The sequence below is a fragment of the Nyctereutes procyonoides genome, unplaced genomic scaffold, assembly GCF_905146905.1.
Source record: "Nyctereutes procyonoides isolate TBG_1078 unplaced genomic scaffold, NYPRO_anot_genome, whole genome shotgun sequence".
In the NCBI taxonomy this organism is placed as follows: domain Eukaryota; kingdom Metazoa; phylum Chordata; class Mammalia; order Carnivora; family Canidae; genus Nyctereutes; species Nyctereutes procyonoides.
Window position 1 is genome coordinate 6,442,012 of NW_026575134.1, and position 23,965 is coordinate 6,465,976.

General features: G+C 40.5%; 1 protein-coding gene and 1 long non-coding RNA gene across 3 annotated transcripts in view; one reads left to right on the plus strand and one right to left on the minus strand.

The window, feature by feature from the left end:
• Nucleotides 1-2,873, minus strand: part of STK17A (serine/threonine kinase 17a) — a 36,129-nt gene extending 33,256 nt beyond the window's left edge. The window contains exon 1 of one of the 2 annotated variants that reach the window (XM_055301340.1): nt 2,622-2,873. In XM_055301340.1, coding sequence (XP_055157315.1) covers nt 2,622-2,827 — 206 coding nt within the window. In that variant the 5' untranslated portion in view covers nt 2,828-2,873. The remainder of the gene's footprint in view (nt 1-2,621) is intronic. The other variant, XM_055301339.1, reaches the window with a different exon arrangement.
• On the plus strand, nt 116-23,949 carry LOC129494439 (uncharacterized). The gene is made up of 3 exons (XR_008661340.1): nt 116-2,120; nt 19,976-20,161; nt 23,446-23,949. It is a non-coding gene; the product is annotated as an uncharacterized LOC129494439 (long non-coding RNA).
• Nucleotides 23,950-23,965: the final 16 nt, after the last annotated feature.

Below are 23,965 nucleotides of genomic sequence, written 5' to 3' on the forward strand. Positions count from 1 at the left end.
TATACATTCATAAATAAGTTATTAATTCAGCAGAGAATACATTGATCTTTCTTCCCATAGGTAAATTCAACTATTTGTATGTATTTATGTAGAAAACAAAAGACATTCTTTTGGCTTAAAAAATCTTTTTTTTTTTCTCTTAAGATAAAATTTATAAATGCATCAAAAATGTTAAAGTTGAGGGCTAGATAATGAAAACACAAGTAAGGCAATCATTCAATGTGAAATTAGTATTGAATTTCTAGAAACACATATTTGTTCCTGTACTTTCAAACTCAAGAGAAATCAACATTATAAAAAAAAAATCCTCAAAACCCAAGGTCATGTCTCCTGCACCTATAATCATCAATGTGGTTTACACTGGCACATACCCTCACTAAAAGAAAGGCAACAAACTTTATGAATAACAAGTCAAGCCTCAAGTAACAAAAGAAAATTTTACATCATATATTTATCCACATTTAGGTTGCTATGGACCCTGCTGGAGACTTTTAAAGAATGTGACATGACATTTCTTAAAATAATCAACATCATATTCTGTTATTACTCTAGAACCAATATTGACCATCTCAAAAATTCTCTTCAATCATTTCACTGAAAGCTTTCTGTGTAAGAGAAAATAATACAAACTCCCAAAAGAAGTGTTTCTTCATCTGAACAGTTAGCTCTTCACACCTCTTCAACATTTTTGACTAAATGGGAGGCCATAGTAAATTCTAACAAACGGATCTTCTGTTTCTCCTCCACATGGTTAAGATGTTAACGTAGGTAATTTTGTAAGTTCTGTATCAGAATGAGATCATTCTGTATCATGAGATCATCAGAAATGCAGCCACAGTTCACAGCTGGAAAAGGAGACAACTTTCTTACTACAGAAAAGATTATGAATAAGCAATTATGTCATATTACAGGCAAAATTTATAAACCTTCAAGGCTGCTAATCACACAAAACAGAACTTTTGCTTTCCTGAGACTTCTAAACGCTTCCTGTGTCTTTTGCAAGGAGATCTCATCCCTTCTGCCACAGACAGAAGCACAAAGTCGTGGAGGTTTTCTTATTTTTGCTTTCTGGTTACATGTCAAAGAACATTGATTGTCACACAATGAATTACGTTTACTGAGGGCTCCCTCTCAGGAAGGCACAGCCTTAGTGCTGCTGCTGTAGATGTGTTCTATTTAGTTCTCTCCACAACTGTGAGGCAATAGATGGTTAAGTTAGTTACTCAAGCACACATAACAAGGAAATAAGACTCAAGCACAGACTGACTCCAAAAGCCCATGCTCTTCACCACTGCATTCAACTTCTCCATAACAAGGGCAAACAAAAAAAAAAAAAAAAGAAAGAAAGAAAGAAAAAGAAACCAATTCGTTAATTTTGTTTTCCAGTTTTAGGCTCTTATATCAAGCAGCTATTGTTCTGCTGCTTTAAAAGTCACTACTTTGGTAAAAAGAGTTTATATAAGGACATAAATACATGTGACATATACGTAAAATATACGTAAAAGACAAACTATTCACTAGAGTCAAGTGAATTCTATGATACAGGTAAAAACAAGAGTTGAAGGAAAGGAACATCCCTAGAGGAATTAGTACCAACACCTGATTAGGGTGCAAACCAGTTTTCTCAGATTAAATCATTTATCACAAACCCTACAGGACAGTGCCTGCCACCTGAAGATATTTCAGGTGTGTGACACCAAGTTTTCCTTCTGTGGAATGAAGCCAGACGACCGAATGATAGGAAGTCTTACTGTTCCCTTTTCAACAGACCAGGGCTACTTCAGAATGCCTGGAATTTCGATGAATTCGAATGCCCAGCTGCGTCGGTAGCTCCCTAGGTCTTCCTTGTCACACTTAAAGCGCGGACAGATCCGGTTCATCAGCGCCCGCCCTAGCGAGGTGCGTCTGGTCCTGGGGGCGTTTTCCCTTTTTAGCATTTGGAGTCCAGTAGGACGTGGTGAAGGTCGGTTCCCCTGCGAGCGAGCGAGCGAGCGAGCAACCAACCAACCGACCGACCGACCGACCGACCGACGCTATTTCTAAAAGCCGCCAGGAACAGTGAAAGTCAGCTCCGCTGGCGACCGGGGCCACGAGGAGCGTCTCCCTCTCCCAGATGCCAGGTGAGGGCGGTCCTAAGAGTCGGGCCCCTTCCCCGCCGCGACGCGGGGCTCTTCGGCGACCGTAACCCGCTCCGCGCGCGCGCCCTGGGCCGGCGCCCCGAGGCCGGCGACGGGGGTTCGGACCCGACCCCAGAAGCGGGGCTTTGCACAACTCCCGCAAACGGCTCGGGAGGGAAAAGGGGAGCCGGTCCCCAGGGGCGGGGGCCCCCCGGCCGCGGGCGGGGCGGGGCGCAGGGCTCCACACCGGGGGTTTGAGAGCTAAAGCGGCCCAGAGCCCAGAACCCAGAACCAGAACCAGAACCGAAAATGAGGCTGTCACGGACGCAGCCACAGGACGGCACGGGGCGCACGGGGCTGCGGGGCCGGCACCCCCCGGGACCCTCCCTCGGGACCCCCCCCCCCCGGGCAGCGCCCCCCACGCCGGCCCGTGCCGGGAACCCGCCGCCGAGCGAGGCCACAAGCCCGCCGAGCGCCCCGCCCCGCCCCGCCCCGCGGCCTCACCTGCCCAGCTCCCGGCCCGGGCTCAGGCTGTAGCCGTCCTGGAAGGGCTCGCTGCGCACCGCCGTGCGGATCTCCGTGAGCAGCCCGCCAGCCCGGCCGGGGGGCGCCCTCCGCGGCGCGCACACGCTCCGGCCCGCCCCCGCCCCCGCCCCCGCCGCGCCGGCCGAGGGGGAGGCGCGGCCGCCCGGCTTCTCCAGCGGGATCATGCTGCCGGGCTCGTCTCCCTGCCGGCCGCCGCGGGCAACCGCCCCAGCCGCGGCTCCTCGCGCCGCTCGCCGGCCTCCGGGAAGCCGCCCGCCCCCTCCGCGCGCTTAAACTGCGGCCCGACACTCCCGGCGCCCCGCCCCGCCCCGCCCAGGCCCCGCCCCCGGCCCCGCCCCGCCTCCCGGTCCTGCCCTGCCCCGCCCCCTGCGTCTGCCTAGCCCCGCCCCCACCCTGCCCTGCCCCGCCCCCTGCGTCTACCTAGCCCCGCCCCACCCTCCGGTCCTACCCGGCTCCTGGTCCTGCCCCGCCCCGCCCTCAGGTCCCCCTCGCCCCGCCCCCCCGTCCTGCCCCCGTCCGACTCCCTGATCCTGCCCCGCCCCCTGGTCCAACATCGCCCCGCCCCTGTCCTACCCCGCCCCGCCCCCTGGCTCGGCCCCGCCCCCGCCCCGCCGCTGGCCCCGCCCCGTCGCTCTCCGGCTCCGTGTGCCGGGCGCCGGGTACCTCGCGCGCTCCCTCTGCAGCCGAGCGGGAGGAGCTGCGACGCGGGGGCCGCCTGGCCTCGGTGGGGTGGGGGGGGAGCCCCACCTTCCCGACCGCGCTCCGGGCCTCCGGGCTTCAGCCAGCGGCGCACCTGCCGAGCCCGCGGCGCGCCCCGACCTGCGCTTGCGCGTGCGGGCTCGGGCGGGGGACTCGGGCGCCGGGGCCGTGCAGCGCCTGGGAGTGGCCGGCACCGGGCTCCTTCCCACGCGGGCGGGGAAGCGGGACTTGGATCAAGAGTATTAAGGCCTCACGCCGCCCTGTGCAGTAGCCACTGCTCCACTGCTGCACCGTCTGTGGCCTTTTCTGTGTTCTCGTCTGGCCTTTAAAAAAAAATATTAGGTTGCTGTTTTTTAAGTAGACTTTACTTTTTTATTTTACAGAAATTTTAGGCTCATAGCAAAACCAAGGGGAGGGTAGAGGTGTCCCGCATAGCTTCTCCCTCCACCTGCTCATCTGACCTCTCTAAAACTGAAATTAAAATTGACTTATGATATTGTGTTACTTGCAGGTGTCCAAGACAGTACCTATATTTTTGTAAATTATGAAATGATCACCACCATAGATCTACTTGCCCTCTATCACTGTACAAGGTCATTAAAATATTATTCACTGTATTGCCTAGGTTGTGCATTACATCCTCATAACTCATTTTATAACTAGAACTCAGTACCTCTTAATCCCCTTCACCTATTTTGCCTACCTGCCTCCCCTCCACTTATTTGTTCTCCGTATTTTTAAGTCTGTTTCTGTTTTGTTTTGTGTTTAAGATTCCAAGTATAAGTGGAATTATATGGTATTTGTCTTTCTCTGACCTATTTCACTTAACATAATACCCTCTAGGACCATCCATGTTATTGAAAATGGCAAATTTCTTTTTTTTTTAGGGCTGAGTTATATATATATATATAATATGTATTATATATGTATAATATATTATAATTATATTATACATTATATTATAATATATATCCAATTATATATATTATATATAAGATTATATATATTTTATGTATATTATATGTATACATATATATATAATCTGTATCCATGCATCTCTCAGTGCACACTTAGGTTGCTTCCATACCTTGGGTATTGTGAATAATGCCACAACAAACATAGTGGTACATATGTCTTTTTGAATTAGTGTTTTTTTCCCTTCAGATAAGTACCCAGAAGTGGAATTTCTAGAGCAGATGGTAGGTCTGTGTTTAATTGAGGAACTCATATACTGTGTTCCACAGTGGCTACCTGACTTTACATTCCCACCAACAGCGCACACCTTCACCAACATTTGTTATTTCTTGTCTTTTTGATAACAGACATTCTTACAGGTGTGAGGTGAGTACCTCATTATTGTTTTGACTTGCATTTCACTGATGATTAGAGATGTTGATCATCTTTTCATGTGTCTGTTGGCCACTTGTGTGTTTTCTTTGGAAAAATGTCTGTTCATGTCCTCTGCCCATTTTTTTTACTGGGTTGTTTGCTTTTTGTTATTGAGTTGTATGAATCCTTTATGTATTTTGGATATCAATCCCCTATCAGATATTTAATTTGCAAATATCTTCTCCCAGTGTGTAGATTATTTTTTGTTTTATTGATGGTTTCCTTCTCTGTGCAAAACCCTTTTTAGTTTGACCTAGTCCCATTTGTTTATTTTTGGCTTTTTTCTGCCTGAGGGGACATAGCCTGAGGGGACTGAGGGGACATAGCCAAAAAATATTGAGACTGATAAAGAGCTTACTGTCTAGGTTTTCTTCTAGGAGTTTTATGGTTTTAGTTTTCAATCCACTTTGAGTTGATTTTTGAATATGGTGTAAAATACATGGTCCAGTTTCATTCTTTTGCATGTACCTGCCTAGTTTTCTCAGGCTGCTTTTTAAAGATACTGTCTTGTCCACATTGTCTGTTCTTTCCTCCTTTGTTATAGATTGACCGCATAAGCATGGGTTTATTTCTAGGCTCCCCATTGTGTTCTACTGATCTGTATACCTGTTTTGTGTTTTGATTATCACAGATTTGTAGTATAGTTTGATCTGGAAGCATGATACCTCCAACTTTGCTCTCTCTCAAGATTGCTTTGCTATTTTGGGTCTTTTGCAGTTCCACACAAATTTTAGGATTATTTGTTCTAGTTCGATGGAAAATACTATTGGTATTTTGATGGGGGTTGCATTGTATCTGTAGATTGCTTTGAGTAGTGTGGACATTTAAACAATATTAATTCTTCCAATCTATGAGTATGGTGTATCTTTCCATTTATTTGTGTCATCTTCAATTTCTTTTATCAGTGACTCAGAATTTTCAGAGTATGGATCTTTTACCTCATTGGTTAAATTTATTCCTAGGTTGGGGCACCTGGGTGGCCCATTTGGTTGAGCATCTGACTCTTGGTTTCAGCTCAGGCCGTGATCTCAGGGTCATAAGTTTGAGCACCCAAGACCAAATCCATGTCTGGCTCCATGCTCATCATGGAGTCTGCTTGTCCCTCTCCTTCTGCTCCTCCCCCTGCCCATGCTCTCTTTCTCTCTCTTTTCTCTCGAATGAATGAATGAATGAATGAATAAAAATCTTTAAAAAATTTATTCCTAGGTATTTCATTCTGTTTGATGCAATTGTAAATGGGATTGTTTTCTTCATCTCTTTTTCTGATAGTTTGTTATTAGTGCATAGAAATGCAACAGATTTCTGTATATTAATTTTGTATCCTGCAACATTACTAAATTCATTTGTTCTAATAATTTTTTGGTGGAGGCTTTAGGGTTTTCTATATATGGTATCATGTCATCTGCAAATAGTGACAGTTTTTCTTCTTCCTTTCCAATTTGGATACTTTTTATTTGTTTTTCTTGCCTAATTGGTGGGGTGAGGACTTCCAATACCATATTGAGTAAAAGTGGGGAGAGTAGCTATCCTTTCTCATTCCTAATCTGGGAGGAAACCATTCAGCTTTTCATGTTGACTATCATGTAGGCTGTGGGTTTGTCATGTATGGCCTTGATTAGGCTGAGTACATTTCCTCTATACAAACTTTGTTCAGAATTTTTATTTTGTCAAATGCTTTTTCTGCCCCTATTAAGATAATCATGTGATTTTTTAATACTTCATTTTGTTGATGGGGTGTATCACATTTATTTGCAGATATTAAACTATCCTTGGATGCCTGGATGAATCCCACTTGATGATAGTGTATGATTCTTTTAATGCATCGTTGAATTTGGTTGGCTAATTAATACTTTAAGATTTTTGCATCTATGTTCATCAGGGATATTGCCCTATAATTGTTTTCTTTTTCTTGTAGCATCTTTTGTTTTTGTATCAGGATAAAACTGACCTCATAAAACGAGTTTAGAAGTATTCCTTCCTCCTTAATTTTTTTGGAATAAGTTGAAAAGGATAGGTGTAAATCTGTCTTTAAATGTGTGGTTAAATTCACCCATGAAGCCATCTGGACCTGGACTTTTGCTGTTTTTTTTTTCTTAATTACTTATTCAGTTTTATTTCCTGCTATCAGTTTATTCAGATTGTCTTCTGATTCATGATTCGATCTTGGAATGTTTTTCCATCTTTTCATGTCCTCTTCAATTTCTTTCATTAGTGTTTTATAGTTTTAAGATTACAGATCCTTTACCTCTTTGGTTGGGTTTATTCCTAGGTGTATCATGGTTTTTGGGGCAATTGTAAATGGAATCCATGCCTTGATTTCGCTTTCTTCAATCTCATTGTTAGTGTATAGATGCAACTGATTACTGTGCACTGATTTTATATCCTGTGACTTGCCTGAATTCCTATATCAGTTCTAGCAATTTTTTACTCAGATCTTTTCGGTTTTCTACATAGAGTATCATTTCACCTGTGAGTGGAAGCTTGACTTCTTCCTTGCCAGGTTGGATGCCTTTTATTCCTTTTAGTTGTCTGATTGCTGAGGCTAGGACTTCCAGTACTATGTTGAATAAAAATGGTGAGAGTGGACATCCTGTCTTATTTCTGACCTTAGAGGAAAACCTCTCAGCTTTTCCCTGTTGAGGATGATAGTCCCTGTGGGTTTTCTGTATATAAGTTTTATGACATTGAGGTATGTCCTCTATCCCCTAAACTGCAGATAGTTTTAGTCAAGAAAGGGTTATGTATTTTGGCAATTGCTTTTTCTGCATCTATTGAGAGGATCATATGGTTCTTGTCCTTTCTTTTATTTTTATTTTATTTTATTTTTTTAAGATTTATTTATTCATTCATGATAGACACACACACACACACACAGAGAGAGAGAGGCAGAGACACAGGCAGAAGAAGAAGCAGGCTCCACGCCGGAGCCTGATGCGGGACTCGATCCCAGGACTGCAGCATTGCGCCCTGGGCCAAAGGCAGGTGCTAATCCGCTGAGCCACCCAGGGATCCCCAAGTCCTTTCTTTTATTAATGTTGTGTATCCCACTGATTGATTTGTAGATGTTGAGCCACCTTTGCAGCCCAGGAATAAATCCCACTTGGTCGTGGTGAGTAGTCCTTTTAATGTACTGTTGGATCTTACTAGCTAGTCTCTTGGTAGTTTATGTGTTTCTAGGAATGTATCCATTTCTTCCAGATTGCCTAATTTGTTGGCATGTAATTGCTCATAATATTCTCTTATAATTGTATTTCTTTTGTGTTGGTTGTGATCTCTCCTCTTTCATTCATGATTTTATTTGTTTGAGTTCTTTCTCTTTTTTGTAAGTCTGGTTAGGGTTTTATCAATTTTATTGATTCTTTCAAAGAGCCAGCTCCTAGTTTCATTCATCTGTTCTATTTTTTTGATTTCCACGTCACTGATTTCTGGTCTAATCTTTATTATTCCTCTTCTGATGGACTTAGGCTTTATTTGCTGTTCTTTTTCCAGTTTCTTTAGGTATAAGATTAGGTTCTGTCTTTGAGACTTTTCTTGTTTCTTGAGAAAGGCCTCTGTTGCTATATTCATCCCTCTTAGAACTAGCTTTGCTGTATCTCAGAGATTCTGAATTGTTATGTTTTCATTTTTATTTGTTTCCATGCATTTTTAATTTCTTCTTTAACTTCCTGATTAACCCATTCATTCTTAGTAGGATGTTCTTTAACCTCCATGCTTTTGTTTTCCTTCCAAGCTTTCTGTTGTTATTGAGTTAGTTTTAAAGCATTGTGGTCTGAAAATATGCATGGTATCATTTCAGTCTTTTTGTACCAGTTGATGCCTGATTTGTGACCCACTATGTGATCTATTCTGGAGAATGTCCCATGTACACTTGAGAAGAATGTGTATTCTGTTGTTTTAGGATGGAATGGTCTTAATATATCTGTGAAGTCCATCTGATCCAGTGTGTCATTCAAAGCCCGTGTTCCTTATTGATCTCCTGTTTGGATGATCTGTCCATTGATGCTAAAGTCCCTACTATTATTGTCCTATTATCAAGTATCTCTTTAATTTTGTTATTAATTGGTTTATATAGTTGGCTACTCCCAAGTTAAGGACATAAATATTTACAATTGCTAGATCTTCTTGTTGGATAGATGCCTTTTTTATGATAGAGTATCCTTTGTCATCTCTTTTTACAGTTTTTGGCTTAAAATCTAGTTTGTTTGATATAAGGATTACTACTCCAGCTTTCTTTTGATGTCCATCAGCATGGTGAGTGGTTCTCATTTCCAATCTGCAAGTGTCCTTGGTCTAAAATGAGTCCCTTATAGACAGCATATCAATGGGTCTTATTTTTTTCAATCCAATCTGATACCCTCTGTCTTTTGATTGGAGCATTTCATCCATTTACATTCAGAGTAATTATTGAAAGATATGAATTTAGTGTCACCATGTTACCTGTGAAGTCACTGTTTCTGTGGATTGTCTCTGTTCCTTTCTGGTCTCTGTTACTTTGGGTTCTCCCTGTGCTCAAAGATCCCCTTTCACATTTCTTTCAGGGCTGGTTTAGTGTTCACAAATGCCTTTAGTTTTTGTTTGTCCTGGAAACTCTTTATCTTTCCTTCTTTTCTGAATGAAGCCTTGCTGGATAAACTATTCTTGGCTTCATATTTTTCCCATTTCGCATGTTGAACATATCATGCCAGTCTTTTCTGGCCTGCCAGGTCTTTGTGGTTAGGTCCGCTGTCAGCCTTATGTTTCTACTCTTGTAGGTTAAGGACCTCTTATCCTGAGTTGCTTTCAGGATTTTCTCTTTATCTCTGGAATTTCCCAGCTTCACTATTGTATGTTGAGGTGTTCAACAATATTTTTATTGATTTTGAGGCAAGTTTTCTGTGTCTCCTGAACTTGAATGCCTGTTTCCTTTCCCAGGTTAGGGAAGTTCTCACCTATAATTTGTTCAATTAAGCCTTCTTCCCACTCTCTCTTCATCTTCTGGGACCCTTATTATCTAGATATTATTTTGCTTTATGGAATTGCTGATTTCTCAAAGTCTTCCTTCATGATCCAGTAGTTGCTTCTCTCTCTCTTTTTCTTGGCTTCCTTATTTTGCATCATTTTGTCTTCTGCATCCCTGAGTCTCTCTTCTGCCTTGTGTATTCTTGCTGTCAGAGCCTCCATTTTTTACTGCATCTCAGTAATAACATTTTTAATTTTGGCCTCTTTAGATTTTAATTCTTTTATTTCTTCAGCAAGGGATTCTCTATGCTTCTTGCTTTTTTTCAAGCCCAGCTAAGTATTCTTATAATTGTTGTTTTGAATCCCAGTCATGACATCTTACTTATATCCATGTTCATTAAATCCTTGGGTAGTGACTACTTCCTCCTATTCTTTCTTGTGAGGTGAGCATAAATACATAAGTACATGCATACAAAATAAAATACAATGAAAGGAAACCAAAATTTATATATATATGTATATATATAATATATATTAAAATTTAAAAAGAATAAAAGAAAAGAATTGAAAAAAAAATAAGAGCTGAAAAAAATCTGGAAGATACAGAATAATAAAAACCCACAAATGCTATCTACTGTTTTCCCCAAGAGCTGAAGTTTTGCACTCGCTCTGATCAGTGAACTTGATGCTTGCCTCTTGTTCCTGCTGGTCTTCCGGGGAAGGGCCTGTTGCACTGATTTTTCCCACATCCTTGGCCTAGTGGAATTGTGCCTCCTTTGCCAGGGCACTGGGCCCCTGTAAATAGTGCTGTGTTGCCCCCTGAAGGCTTTCAGACCCAACAGGGAGGATGACAGTGGTGGTGCCTGGATCTCTACCCCAGAGCTGAAAGTTTGCACCCCCACTTCTTCAGTGAGCCTTGACAGAAAGCAATCCATCACTCCTGTCTCCCTGGTCTCCATCCTCACCCTGTGTTCACACGCCTCTGATGGATCATTTTCATCTCAGGCTCATGACCCAGTTTTGAGTCTCCAAACTTTAAAGACTCCTGCAGCCCCCACCCAAGGAGCTGTTCCTCCTTGGGGGTGGTGAGGGGGACGAGGGTCTCACCAGGCTTCTGCCTTTTGCTGGGCCCCTGCTGGGACAGTGGTTGCGTGACTGGGCAGAGGTTCTCAGCTTATAGCAACATGGAGCAGAAAGCCCGTGTCTAGACCCACTGTTTACAGCTGGCTTCCCTGCTCCCATGCCTGGAAACTCTGCTGCACTAGGGCATCCTCGTTCATTTTGTGACCCCACGGGTCCTGAGACCACACTGTCCCACCTGGGATTCTGTTCCACTTCACCTCCAGTGGGGTGGATGTCCTTCAGTGTAGCAGACTTCTACAAGTTTTGATTTTGTGCCCCACTGCTTATCATGCTTTGTGGTAGCCTCCTTAAGCAGGCTCCCTCCTCTCCACCATATCCTCCAATAGATCATCCCAGATTCATGTCTCTGCATTTCCTACCTTCCAAAAAGTGGTTGCTTTTCTATTTGTAGAATTGCAGCATTTCTTTTCTCAGCTCTCTGATGGATTTTGCAGGTGTTCAGAATGATTGGATAACTGTCTAGCTGAATTCCAGCTACTTGGGGTCCCCTACTCCCTGCCATCTCAACTCAAGAAACAGACTCTTAATTAGAGAAAACAAACTGATGGTTACCAGAGGGGAAGGGGATAGAGGATGAGTTAAATAACTGGTGGGGATTAAGGAGTGCACTTGTCATGATAAGCACCAGGTATCAAAAGGAAGTGTTGAATCACTGTATTGTACACCTGAAACTAATGCATCACTGTGTGTTAACTAACTGGAATTAAAAAAAAGCTTAAAAAATAAAACATTATTACCCCCCATGACTCTACAATTAGTTTCTACTACATACAAAGGCACAACATTAGAAAAGAAGATTAATACATTTGCTTAAAAATATCTGATGATATCCTCCAGGAAATGAGAGGAAAGTAAAGGTCAGCCTTTAAATGTTCTATAAAGACTCTGTAGACACAGAAGTAATTGTTTTGTACTGGACTTTACTGACCTGATGCAGGAATGTTTTAATTCTTAAATTCTGTCTCCTATGTAAGCTAAGGCTGTTCAGCCAGAAATAACATTTATCAAATTCCTAGGATAAATATATTCTAGGCACTATTTTTTAAGATTTACCTTGAGGTGCTTCCTTGGGGCCTCAAAATAACACCATTTCGATCTGTAGATTAAACATAATCCCAGTAAAAATCACAGTGAATTATTGTAGTTATGGATTCTAAAATTCACCCGGAGAGGCAAAAGACCTGGAATCTCCAACACAATATTGAAGGGAAAGAACGTAACCAGAGGACTGACACTAACCAACTTCAAGACCTGCCATAAAGCTACAGTAATCAAGACAGGATGATACTGGTGACATCAGCAAGATGGTGGGATGAGAGGTTCCCAGATCACCTCTCCCAAGGAAACACATATTTGGTAGCTACCCACAGACAAAAGTGACTTTGTGAGAATTTTGAGATCTGAGAGGGAGGTTGTAACACCTCAGTGAAGCCCAAGACTGAGGACGGGTCCTTTGAGAAGGCAGGCGCATGCACCACTGGCAGGCCTGCTATGGAATAGAAGCAGCCTTGTCCCTCTGTGCACTTGGCTCAATCTCTGCTCAAGATGATTCATGGTTCTGCTCAACAGCCCCTTCTGCTAAGGGACCCCGGAGGAGCCATGCTTGTCATGCCCTCAGTTACAGGGCCTATTGGCCTCAGACCCAACTGCAGTTCCTGCCACAGTCACGTGACCCAGCTCTAGCTCCACTCCAGAGGCAGTTAGACCCAGGGACCCAGTGGTGGACAAACCCATGGGCATCTCTGAGAACAGGCCACCAGCTTCAGATCCAACTGTGGTCCTTGAAGCAGTTCTATGACATCACTGCAGACGTGCTCTGCTGCAGTCTGGAGACAGTCCTGCCTATGCAGGGACCTGCCCAGGAATCCAAAATGTGAATGCTTAGGGACTTGGCAGCAATGACCTCTGGTAACGTGCTTGCCAACCGCAGACCTGACTGTGAACCCATACCTTTTGTAAATTTTTGTAATTGTTCCATAATACTTGCACAGTCTGTTCTCTCTCTCTCTCTTTTTCCCCAATCTTTGTTCTTTTTGCTTTTCAGTCTTGGAGTTACTATTGAGATATCCTCAGTGTTAGAGATTATTCCCTTATCTGTGTCCAGTCTACTAATAAGCCCATAAAAGGCATACTTTGTTTCTGTTGCACTGTGTTTGATCCCTAGCATTTCTTGTTGGCTCTGGTTTAAGATTTCCATTTCTCTGCTTACATTGCCCATCTGTTTTTGTGTATTGTCTACTTTATCCATTAGACCCTTAGCATATTAATCACGGCTACTTTATATTCCCAGTCTAGTAATTCCAACACCTCTGCCATTTTTGGTTCTGATGATTGCTTGCTCTATCTCTTTATGTGTTTCTTTTTTGCCTTTTGATATGCCTCGCAATTCTTTCTCAATAGCCAAACATGAGCTATTGCGTTAAGGGAATTGCTGTACGTAAGCCTTCAGTGATGTGGGGGTGCAACATGGGGGAGGGAAGTGTATAATAGTCCATGATTAAGTCTCAGTCTTCCAGTGGGTCTGTGCCTCTGGACTGTGAGCTTCACGATGTTTCTAAGTCAACTTTTTCCTCTTTCCTTAGGTGGGAGAGAATAGAAGGGCATTTCTCTCCTCCCAAGTGGAGTTCTAGAGTGGCCCGGAGTCTGGTATTTCCTTTCCCCAAAGTCAATGAGACTCTCATAACACTCCAGCAGGCAGAGATCCAGTTAACTGCTTTCCCATGAGGACAGGCCTTGTTAAAAAGAACAAAATGCTCTGGCATGTTTCAAAATGGTTCTCTTTTCCCTTCAAGCTTGGAGAAATTGTTCTCTGATATTTGCTCTGGGGACTTGTTTAAACACCTGGAAGTAAATCTCATAATATGGTGGAGGTTTTCCTATGGTTAGGGTTTTTAACTCTCAGATTTGTCCACCCTAAGCTTCCAGCAATTTGTCAATTAGAATCCAGGGTTTCCTACTCTAGTACAGGTTCCCATGGCAATTTCTGCTCAAGAGTCTCTGGTCTGGTATTCTATACTCCCTGTATTTGTCTGTCTGTCTCTCCAATACTAAAGGCCACAGTTTTGGGCAGCCTGGGTGGCTCAGTGATTTAGCGCTGCCTTCAGCCCAGGGTGTGATCCTGGAGTCCCGGGATCAAGTCCCGTGTCTGGCTCCCTGCAGGGAGCCTGCTTCTCCCTCTGCCTGTGTCTCTGCTGCTCTCTCTTTATGTCTATCACGAATAAATAAAATCTTTAAAAAAAATAAAACAAAATAAAGGCCACGGTTTTCCCTGTGTCTTTCCCTTTCTTATGGTTCCAAGGAGAGAGTTAATTTTTCAGTCTGTTCAATTTTTTACGTGTTGTTAGGACAGAGTGGCAATTTGTTAAGCACCTTACATGCAGAACTGGACACTTGAAGCCTTTTTTATACTCAAATAAAACTCCAAGTTTTTTATACTTTATATGAAATGAATTCATTTATTTATTTAGGAAATATCCACTGAATATTTACTCCGCCAAGAACTGGTCTAGGCCTTGGTGCTATAAGGGTAAACAAAACAATATCCCTGCTTTCCTGGGGTTTACATTATTATGGAGGTGATGCAATAAGAAAATAGGTGACCCTTGAACAACATGGGTTTTGAAGCATGCAGGTCCACTTATGTATGACTTTTTTTTTTCAATAAATGCCGGATAGTACTGTACATGTATTTTGTCTAATGATTTTCTTAAAAACATTTTCTTTTCTTAAGCTTACTTTATTGTAAGAATACAGTATGTAATACATATAATAAACAAACTATGTGTTAATTGACTATTTATATTATTGGTAAGGATTTTAGCCTATAGTAAGTAGGCTATTAAGTTTGAGGGGTCAAAAGCTATATATAAATTTTCAAGTGCTTGGGGAGTCCGCACCCCAGGCCCAGTATTGTTCAAGGATCAACTGTATAAGACAATGTCAGGTAGAGATAAGAGTCTGAAAAAACGTGAAGAAAGAATAGGATGTAGAGAAGGACTGGAGGCAGTACTTCAGATGCATTGGCCAGGAAACATCCCTGTGAGAAGGTGACATATAGGGAGAGACCTAAATAAAAACAGGAAGAGAATCTTGTGGACATGCAGAAGAAGAGCATCTCAAGCAGAGCCAATCATGATTGCAAATACTTTCAGGTGAAAATGTGTTTGGGGTGTGTGACTAGGAGAGAGAGGTGAGAGATAAGCGAGGTAACTAGTAGCAAATCATGGAGGGATGTAGAAACTTATGAGAGAATTTAAACTGAAGGGTGACATGATTAACACATGTTTTAAATGATTATTTGGCTACAGTGTGGAGGACAGACCATAGTGTTGTGAACTAGATGCAAGAAGGCTGGCTTGACAATCATACAGATGTGAAATTGTGGCTCAGACTAGGGACATGGCAATGGGATTGATGAAAAACAGTGGAATTCTTTTAAGCTAGGTCCAACAGGAATTGGTGGCAGATTAGATGAAGAGTTTGGGAGAAGGATCTTTCTGCAGTTTCTCTAAGTCTTGGGTCAGAAATGTATGCAGTTCCATGATGAAGGAACCATTGCTTTTGGAAGGTCACCAACCTGAGGAGGCTTCTAGTTTGTTCTCATGAGTTTCAGTGTATCTTAGTGCCTTATCTAGCTCATTCCTGCTTTATAACTGGCTTTTTTTCTTGATTCAGAGCAACCATCAGCTGCAAAGCTCCCGTCGATTTATTCACCAGCTCCCACAACTGTGTAAGGTCTATCTTTATAGTAAATTCCTTATTCTGGATCAGAGTGGCTATACTTTCCTGATCAAAACCCTGATTGAAAAAAGTATGACAGCTTTATTAGCCCACTGAATAGAGAGAGATGTTCATTGGCCAGTTGAATATGTGAGTGTAAGAGTTGTTTTAGCTGCTTCCATGAGTTAGGAAAAACTCATGTCTTGTTCTTATCCTGTGGTAAATAGTTTTTTTAAGTAGATTTTTTTTTTTAAGTATTGGCTTTTAATTATATTGCATTGTGGTCAGTTAAGGTTGTGGCTATCATTTCTTTGGTGTTTTTTGAGACATTGTAGTCTTTTTCTTTCTTTCTTTCTTTCTTTCTTTCTTTCTTTCTTTCTTTCTTTCTTTCTTTTTTTCTTCTTTCTTTTTTTTTTTTTATGTCTCATGTGCTTGGGAAGAATGCATATTCCCTGTGTGTTGGGTGTAGGATCTTATGAGTATCTACACAGTAGTTGAATGTAGATCTTCATAGAACTCTTAATAACTGTTAATAGCCAAGAGAGTAGAATTTTAGGTGAATATTGATGGGAACTAAGAAGGTATGTAATGACATATTTGTAAAAGAAACAAGCCACCAAGGAGACCTAAAAATCATGAACTTATATACACATAATACCTAGTCTCAGAATAAATGAAACTTACTAAACTATAAATTCAAGGAATTTTGATTTATAAATTACACAAATTGATAACAATAATTAAAAACCCAAATCATATTTACGTATATGTGTGTGTTGCTATGGCAGTGAAACAAATTATATTTACTATGGCAAAAACAAATTTAAAAAACATTTATTAAATATCTACAAAGTCTACTTTTTGAAAGTTGAAGTTCAGCTTTCTTAGGGTAGAAGTTCAGCATTTGTGCATTCTTATGTCAACCTGAACTTGAATTTATAAAATAAAAAGTAACAGAGCTATATTTGTTTTATCATGTAGTTCTGATAAAAGTACATTTTATAAATACATATATATGAAAAATATAGATTCACTTATTTTAGAAGCCACATCTTTCAAGTGCTGTGAGCTGCTACACATTTTCATACAAGTTAAATACTTGACGAATTCAAATGGCTTATTCCAGAAAAGAAAAGGAAAAAAGCACAGTATTGTCCTTTTCAAGGCTGCCTTTCTAGGTTTGTAATCTCCTGTTTCTAATTTATGTATTCTATTATTTCCTTGTGTATTCGAACATTTCAAGGTATTTATTTTATACCTCTTTTAGATGGCAGTATATTTTAAGTTCTTCCTGTTTATTCTATCTGTGAATACTCTTTCCTGGCAGTGGAGTTCCTCATGTATTTTATAATTTTTTGTTGATGAGCTCATGCAGATATGCCCATTTCCCTTCTGTTTTCAGTATCATTATTAATTTAAACAATGGCTACCATGCATAATGGGTACATTCATACCATTAAACTAAACTTTCAGTGCTTGGTTTCAAAAATTAATTCCAGAACGGAAAGATGCCCACTGGTCTTTGAAGTTCTTATCCACTGCCACAACAATGATGTATAACCATCACAAAATATCACTGGCATGTAACTATAAACCTTTATTTCACATTTCTGGGGTCAGCTGGAATTTGGCTTAGGTGGCTTTCATAATCTTGGCCATGTTTACTCAAGTATCTGGGGGTCATCTGGCCATAGATTGATTTAGCCCAGTCTCACCACTGCTCCCCATGCGTTTATCCTCTTCTTACACCTCTATTTCCATGACAGTAGAGATTCTGGAGAGAGAGATCAAGCTCAATTGTGCAAGGAATTTACACGCCTCTGGCCTAGGCTCCCAGTGGGACATAACTGGGTATGGCTATAGGGAGGGATGAAGAATGGAGGCCATTTAATGCAACTGTCACAATATTAGAAGATTATTATTTAATTTTTCCTACTAAGATAATCTTAAAAGAAGAACAGCTCTTTTTAGAAAGGACAGATATAAAAGTTTGGATATGAACCAATTTTTATTACATTTAAAAAATAATAGGGATTACATAATTATAAAGGAAAAAAACTATAAGATAAACTCATTGGAATAAGATGTAAAGAAATACAAATTCTCGGGCATATATAAGATGATTAATTTTGGCAAGTTTTAACACTAACTCACTCAGAGTTTCTGGACATTAAATCTCTTCGTAGTTGTCATCTCCCAGGTCTTCAAGATATGAAGGTTCTTAGGCTGATTCAGTCACTTCTTGTCCCTTCTCTATTGACTATTTCATTCCTGTCTGTGTTTCCTCTTCAATGGAGCCAATGGCTCCTGTTTTCTTTTTCCTATATCATTTTGCCTATTTATTATTATGTTTAAAATGACATCATATCTAACTCAGGAGCTGGGGCAGGGTTGCAAGAGGGACTATTCATATCAAAAACAGGAGCCAGGGGTGCCTGAGTGGCTCAGTGAGTTAAGTGTTTGCTTCCTGGGATCTAGCCCAGCATCAGGATCTCTGCTCATGGGGGATCCTTCTTCTCCCTCTCCCTGTGTCTGCTGTCCTATTTGTGCGCATGCACTCTTTCTCTCAAATGAATAAATTAAAATTTTAAAAAAGAAAAACAAAACAGGGGCCACATCTCACATGAAGCAGAAGAATGAATTGTGTATTTCTAGACCATGAATTCCCTGAGGCAAAGACTGCCACTTTCCCCCCCTGTACCCAGCACAAGACCCAGCATATAATAAGTGCTCAATAAATGGTTAATTGAGGGAAGATAGTGTGTGGTGGTGGTCGACTGTTTGGGCTCTGGGGCCCAGCTTCTTGTTCAAATCTTGGCCATATCATTTACTTTGGGCAAATTGATTAACTTCTCCATGTTTCAGGGTTTTTTAAGATAGGGATATAAGTTATTTGATAGGGTGATACATGAAAAGTGCAAATTAGTTTTTCTTAAGTAGTGAAAAAATTTATTGTGATCACAGTTATCTTCATTAATCCATTGATTAAATAGATAGCACAATAGTAATTATTGATTTACTAAACTATTTTAAAAAGCAATAAACTTATAGGCAATGTTTTTATTCCTTCTGTGATTATTACTAGAGCAATTAAAGACCCGGGTGAACAGTGTGGCTCTAAATGTAAGTCAGCTTTTGTTATTATTACTATTACTGTTGGGGCTGATGACAACTATTTTTTTATAATAAATTTATTTTTTATTCGTGTTCAATTTGCCAACTTACAGAATAACACCCAGTGCTCATCCCATGATGACAACTATTAATATGGCAGGAAGGAGGATAGTTATGATTTCGATTGTGTCCCCCCAACAAAATATGCTGGACTCCTAATACCCAGTACCTGCAAATATGACTTTATTTGAAGTTAGGGTCTTTACAGAGGTAATCAAGCTAAAATGAGGTCATAGGGTAGGACCTAACCCAATATGACTGTTCTCTTATAAAAAGGGGAAATTTGGACACACACACACACACACACAGAATATCACATGATGATGGAGACTGAGGTCTCTAAGTCAAGGAAGGCCAAAGATTCCCAGTAAATCCCTGGAAGCTAGGAGAGAGGGATGGAACAGTTTCTCTCTCAGAGGGAATCAACCCCACCGTCACCTTGATGTTAGACTTTTAGACTTGGTTAAGCCACTTGTTTGTGGTCCTTTGTTCCAGCAGCCCCAGAGAACTCATACAGAGGGGCTATAGCTCTAGGCAATTGACTGGATTCCTGGCATCCCCTATGGCATGCCAGCTAGATCTCCGCTTCCATCTCTCCCCCTCTTGGCTAATTTCTTAAGGTTACAGCAGGTCCAGGAGCTCAAGACCTCAAGGGATATTTTGTGACCCGGCATACCTTTAGCTCTCAAGATAAACCTGAGTGGCCTTGAGAAAATCATCTATCCTGCTCTCAGATTCTTTATCTCCAAGATAAAACTAGTCAGACAAAAGTGTCTAAGTGTTTCTCCCCAGCTAAAAATGTGATGATTCCTGCAGCAGCGATAAAGTTTAGCCTGACCTTCCATAACTCTCTTATTTATTCTGTTAGAGAACCATCCTTTATAAACATACTTAAACTGCATCTGGACTATATGTGCCTTTTTCCTTTTTCTTTCCTTTTTTTTTTTTTTAAACAGTTGTCAGCACAGCGTATTGGAAAAACATGGCCATAAAAATCAGGAGATCTGAAATCTAATCTTGATTTCAGATTAATGATCAGATAAAAATATAAAATATTATCATCTACTATCTGAAAATTACAGCTTAGGCTAATTTTTTTTCTTATGCCTTAAAAGAAAAATCATTTTCAGTAAGAATGAGTCTAAAGTAAACTTAGTATGGATGTAAGTGCAATATGGAGACTTCTCGGGTTTTTCCTTCTCTCAGTCCTATTCACATTCTCTAATAATAAGGTTTTTTTTTTCCTCAAGGAATAAATCAGCTGACTGCCCAGTGACAGCCACACAATTCATCTTTTAGAGGCTCCCAAGACCATTGTGATGTTGAAGTTCTGATATGTGCCATTGGACACATTTTTGCCTAGTGCTAACCCTTTTCCTAGGGTCACACCGGGTGTTTGGCTGTAGCCTGGAGTCTTTGTAGAAGCATCTCAACAGGTAGGAATTCAATAAGCCAGTGTATGCCTGGTTCAACATAAAGGACGCTCACAAACAAAGCCCACGTGGCTTGTGTGCAGTCCTAAAAGGATACCCAAGTAACTTGTTACAAACGCTGTTCCTTTATTCATGGATTTGTGAACACATGCTATGCTTTTTTGATAAATAATCTTCCCAGGGATTATTTATCATAGCAGCTAGTAGCCTTCTGTGTTGTTTCATTGCCTACATCCGGTGAGAGCCCAGGCATAATTGTTATGTATTACCCTAGACTTCTGTTTGCAATAAAGAGCACACACAATGCCATACCAAAGTGAGTTTATTGACATTCCTTGAAGGTGGTATGATGGAAGAGAAAGCTCGGCCTGAGTATCACGTGACATTTTTCTTGTTGATGTAAGCAAAATCAGCCCAGTAATGTGGACTTCTCCTGCTATTGACTAGAACAAAGACGTTTAACAAAATTGTTATAGACATTTCCTTAGATAAATTGGAAGCTGCAGGAAGTAGGCTAATGGAACAATATTTACTCTATATACTACCTCTAGGCACCTTTTTTTTCTACTAGAACAAAGGGACTACATGTCACTAACAGGAAAATAACATTTTTTTCTTTTGGACCTTATGATGGCTAGAACATCCATCCCCGATTTTTATGATATAGTATTGCAGTAGTTTTAATAATGAACACTGAAGTACATAATAATAATAATAATAATAATAATAATAATAAAGCACCACATTTGTTATGTAAAGTTCTAACTACTTTCATTTGAAAGTGTTTCATCTTGACTGGGAAAACATTTGTGGCAATTGAGAAATTTTTTGAACCCAAATTTTGGACACATGGTTTGACACATGGACTGACAAATATCACAGATATTTGTCAAATATCAGATAGAAGGTCTGGCTTATCGACTCGCACGCAAATATACTCACCGCTAATGGACATATGGTCATGAATTAAAAGAGAAAAAGATTTAGAAGCCTGCCAAGGGATCACTTATCTCTTTTTAATTTCCTCATTGCCCTCCAAGCAAGTGTGCTGCATTGGTGGTGGTAGTAAAAAGTTCTCACAACTGCTGCCAACTTATATACACAGGAGGTTACAGAGAACTCCTGACCCAGTAGAGGCAATTTCTATTTTTAGGATTATCATCTTCATATAATAGAATAAGATGTCATATCCATGAAATTATTATAACACTTCATAGCATTTTAAAAGTATTTTTCTACTTGAAATGTAAGGTTTCTCTTATTTTTTGTTTGTTCTCCCAATTAAAGGTAATAGACTCTTACCAAAACTATTTCTATAAAAGTTTGGTTTTAGGGGAATTGTGGTTTATAAGTGATCAGTATTATAATATGCCTCCATGGAGAAAACTCACACTTTTAAATTAAAAAAAAAATTACTAGTGGTAACAAACAGATCTGTCTTGCTCATACTGTCATATGATTGGGGGAGGCTTACACCTCCAGCTGGTGGAATTACGAGCATAATTATATATATATATATATAATATACATGCAAACACACACATACAATTTTCATGTATTCCAGCCTCATATATTAGGGAATAATAGCTAAAGAAACATCACTTGGAAATCATAGGATCTTTCCATAACAACTCTCTGTACGCCTTTCCTCTCTGTTTGTCTTCACTTGGGATTCTGTACAAGGCTGTAATAGAATCCGGGACCCTGTCAAGCAAACTTTGCATTCTTTCAGCTGACTTTGACGTCAGCATTTCCTTTTGGAATTGTATGCTTTTACCAAATACTGATTGTACAATGTTTTGTGGGATATGTTTAGCGCCAGGGCATTGGGGTGGGAGGTGGGGAATGGAAAGAAGGAAAACTTAGTTGGAAAACCATTTATGCCCAAGATATCTCATCTCTATATATTTTCTAGGGTACCTTGTTCCTTCCATGTATGAGTAGAATAGATATCAAATAATCTAAGTAAGGTGTTAAGTAGATATTTATGTACAATGTAAAGCTCCCCAGGAGCAGGTTCCATCTTTTAAACATCTTCCTCTGTTGCCAATGCTTAACGAAGAAGATAAGTACTAAAAAAGAATCAAGTGCTTGAATTAATGAGTCATACACACGCGTAACACCAAGTTCTAAAAACAAAAGATGTTCCCTATACTAGAGGTGCTGTTCAAAGAGGTAAAATGGTGAAATTATTTGCATAATTCTTATGCTCTGGTTTGTATAAATAATAGCTCCATTGGAATCCATAACTTTTCAGATACTTGACATGTATACTGAATTTTACAGATCCTTCAAATTTATATTATGTAATATGCACATTCCATCCTATCTTGGAAAATATTCTTTTTAGACAGCAACAGAAAGCTAAATTTCGGTAACGTGTTATTTCCTGATTGGCAATAGAAACACAGCAGCAAGGGGTGCTGGGCATACTAAATATTCCTGCTGAAAGAAGTTTCATTTTGGAGCACACGAAACACAATGCACTGCCTGGACACAAACTGAGACAATGAGCACAAGGCATGGCTTCCTGTGAAATTCACTTTATCTTACATTTCTCACATTTGTCCCTTGTTTAATATATTGGAAACAACAAGGTGACATTTCAATAACGGGGGCCCCTTTAATTCTTCTTTTCCCAGTGAAGAAAAACACTTTCACATATGACATATTTCAGACCACATGGATAACAAGGTTAGAAAAATAGAAATGACCATTATGTTTGGGCTTATTCCAAATGTAATCAAGAGGTTCGGCTGTCTTTGGAGCCTGCAACCGTTTTTCTGAAAGCACTAAGTTTTCTGAGATCTCTCTTTTACTGAGTGCTAAAAGAAACTGGATATCTATTTTGACAAATCAATGTGCCTTTGGGGTGTTAGGTGTCTGCTCCAGGAGAATTGTTATGGATGAAGAAGGAGTATTATATTGCCCTTGACCCCGAACAAGCACCATCACTCTCTGCAGCTTCTCATGTAGTGTGTCCCTGTGGACAATCAGATGTGAAGGAATTTGAACACCACAATAAAGAAAAGAAAAGGAAAAAAGTAGCATAAAAAAACAATATCAAAGTTAAAACAGAAGTCCATTTGCCAATTATCTTTAACAAAGAAGTTAGGAGTTTATCTCATAAGATTTTTTTTTTTCCTTTGAGAAGAACTGTAGCTAGACAGGACAAAGCAAAGCAAAACAAAACAGTACAGAACTCAGGTATTCAAACCAACCTAATATGGTCTTCTTCCCTCTCTCCTGTTTGCTTCATCACATTCTACACAACACCATGGGGGTAGAAGCCTCATCCTTTATGCTACGTAATAAGATCTCCTTCGTGTGCACAAGTTTCTGCTTCTTGTGTGGTGAGTGTTCACGGGGTGCGTGCCCCTCCTAGACCTCTCTACACTCAGGTTGAGCCACAATCCCCATAACCATTGAGATGCACTGCATTGCATCAGCAGGAGGCATTTTTCTTGCTGTTGTTATTTGTTGGAAAATGTAATATTTGCACCATATATCTAGGTTAGTTCCAGCTGATGGGACTGATGCCATATATGAATCATGAGTTGAATGTATAAAAATTTCAGCTTTGCCACTGCTGTTTTTGGATGGATGGTATGCATGGGGAAAAGGAGAGTGGGAGGAAAAGAAATTGTTGATTGGCTCCTAGACCTGGAGTTGGTTATTAGAAATTATAAAAAATGGTGGCTCTACTCAGAAGACATGGGCGTATAAAAGCTCGGAATGCTTAATGCTCAAATTTCCCTACATTTATATAAATGGAAGTAAACTTTTATTACCATTTGGTCAAGTGTA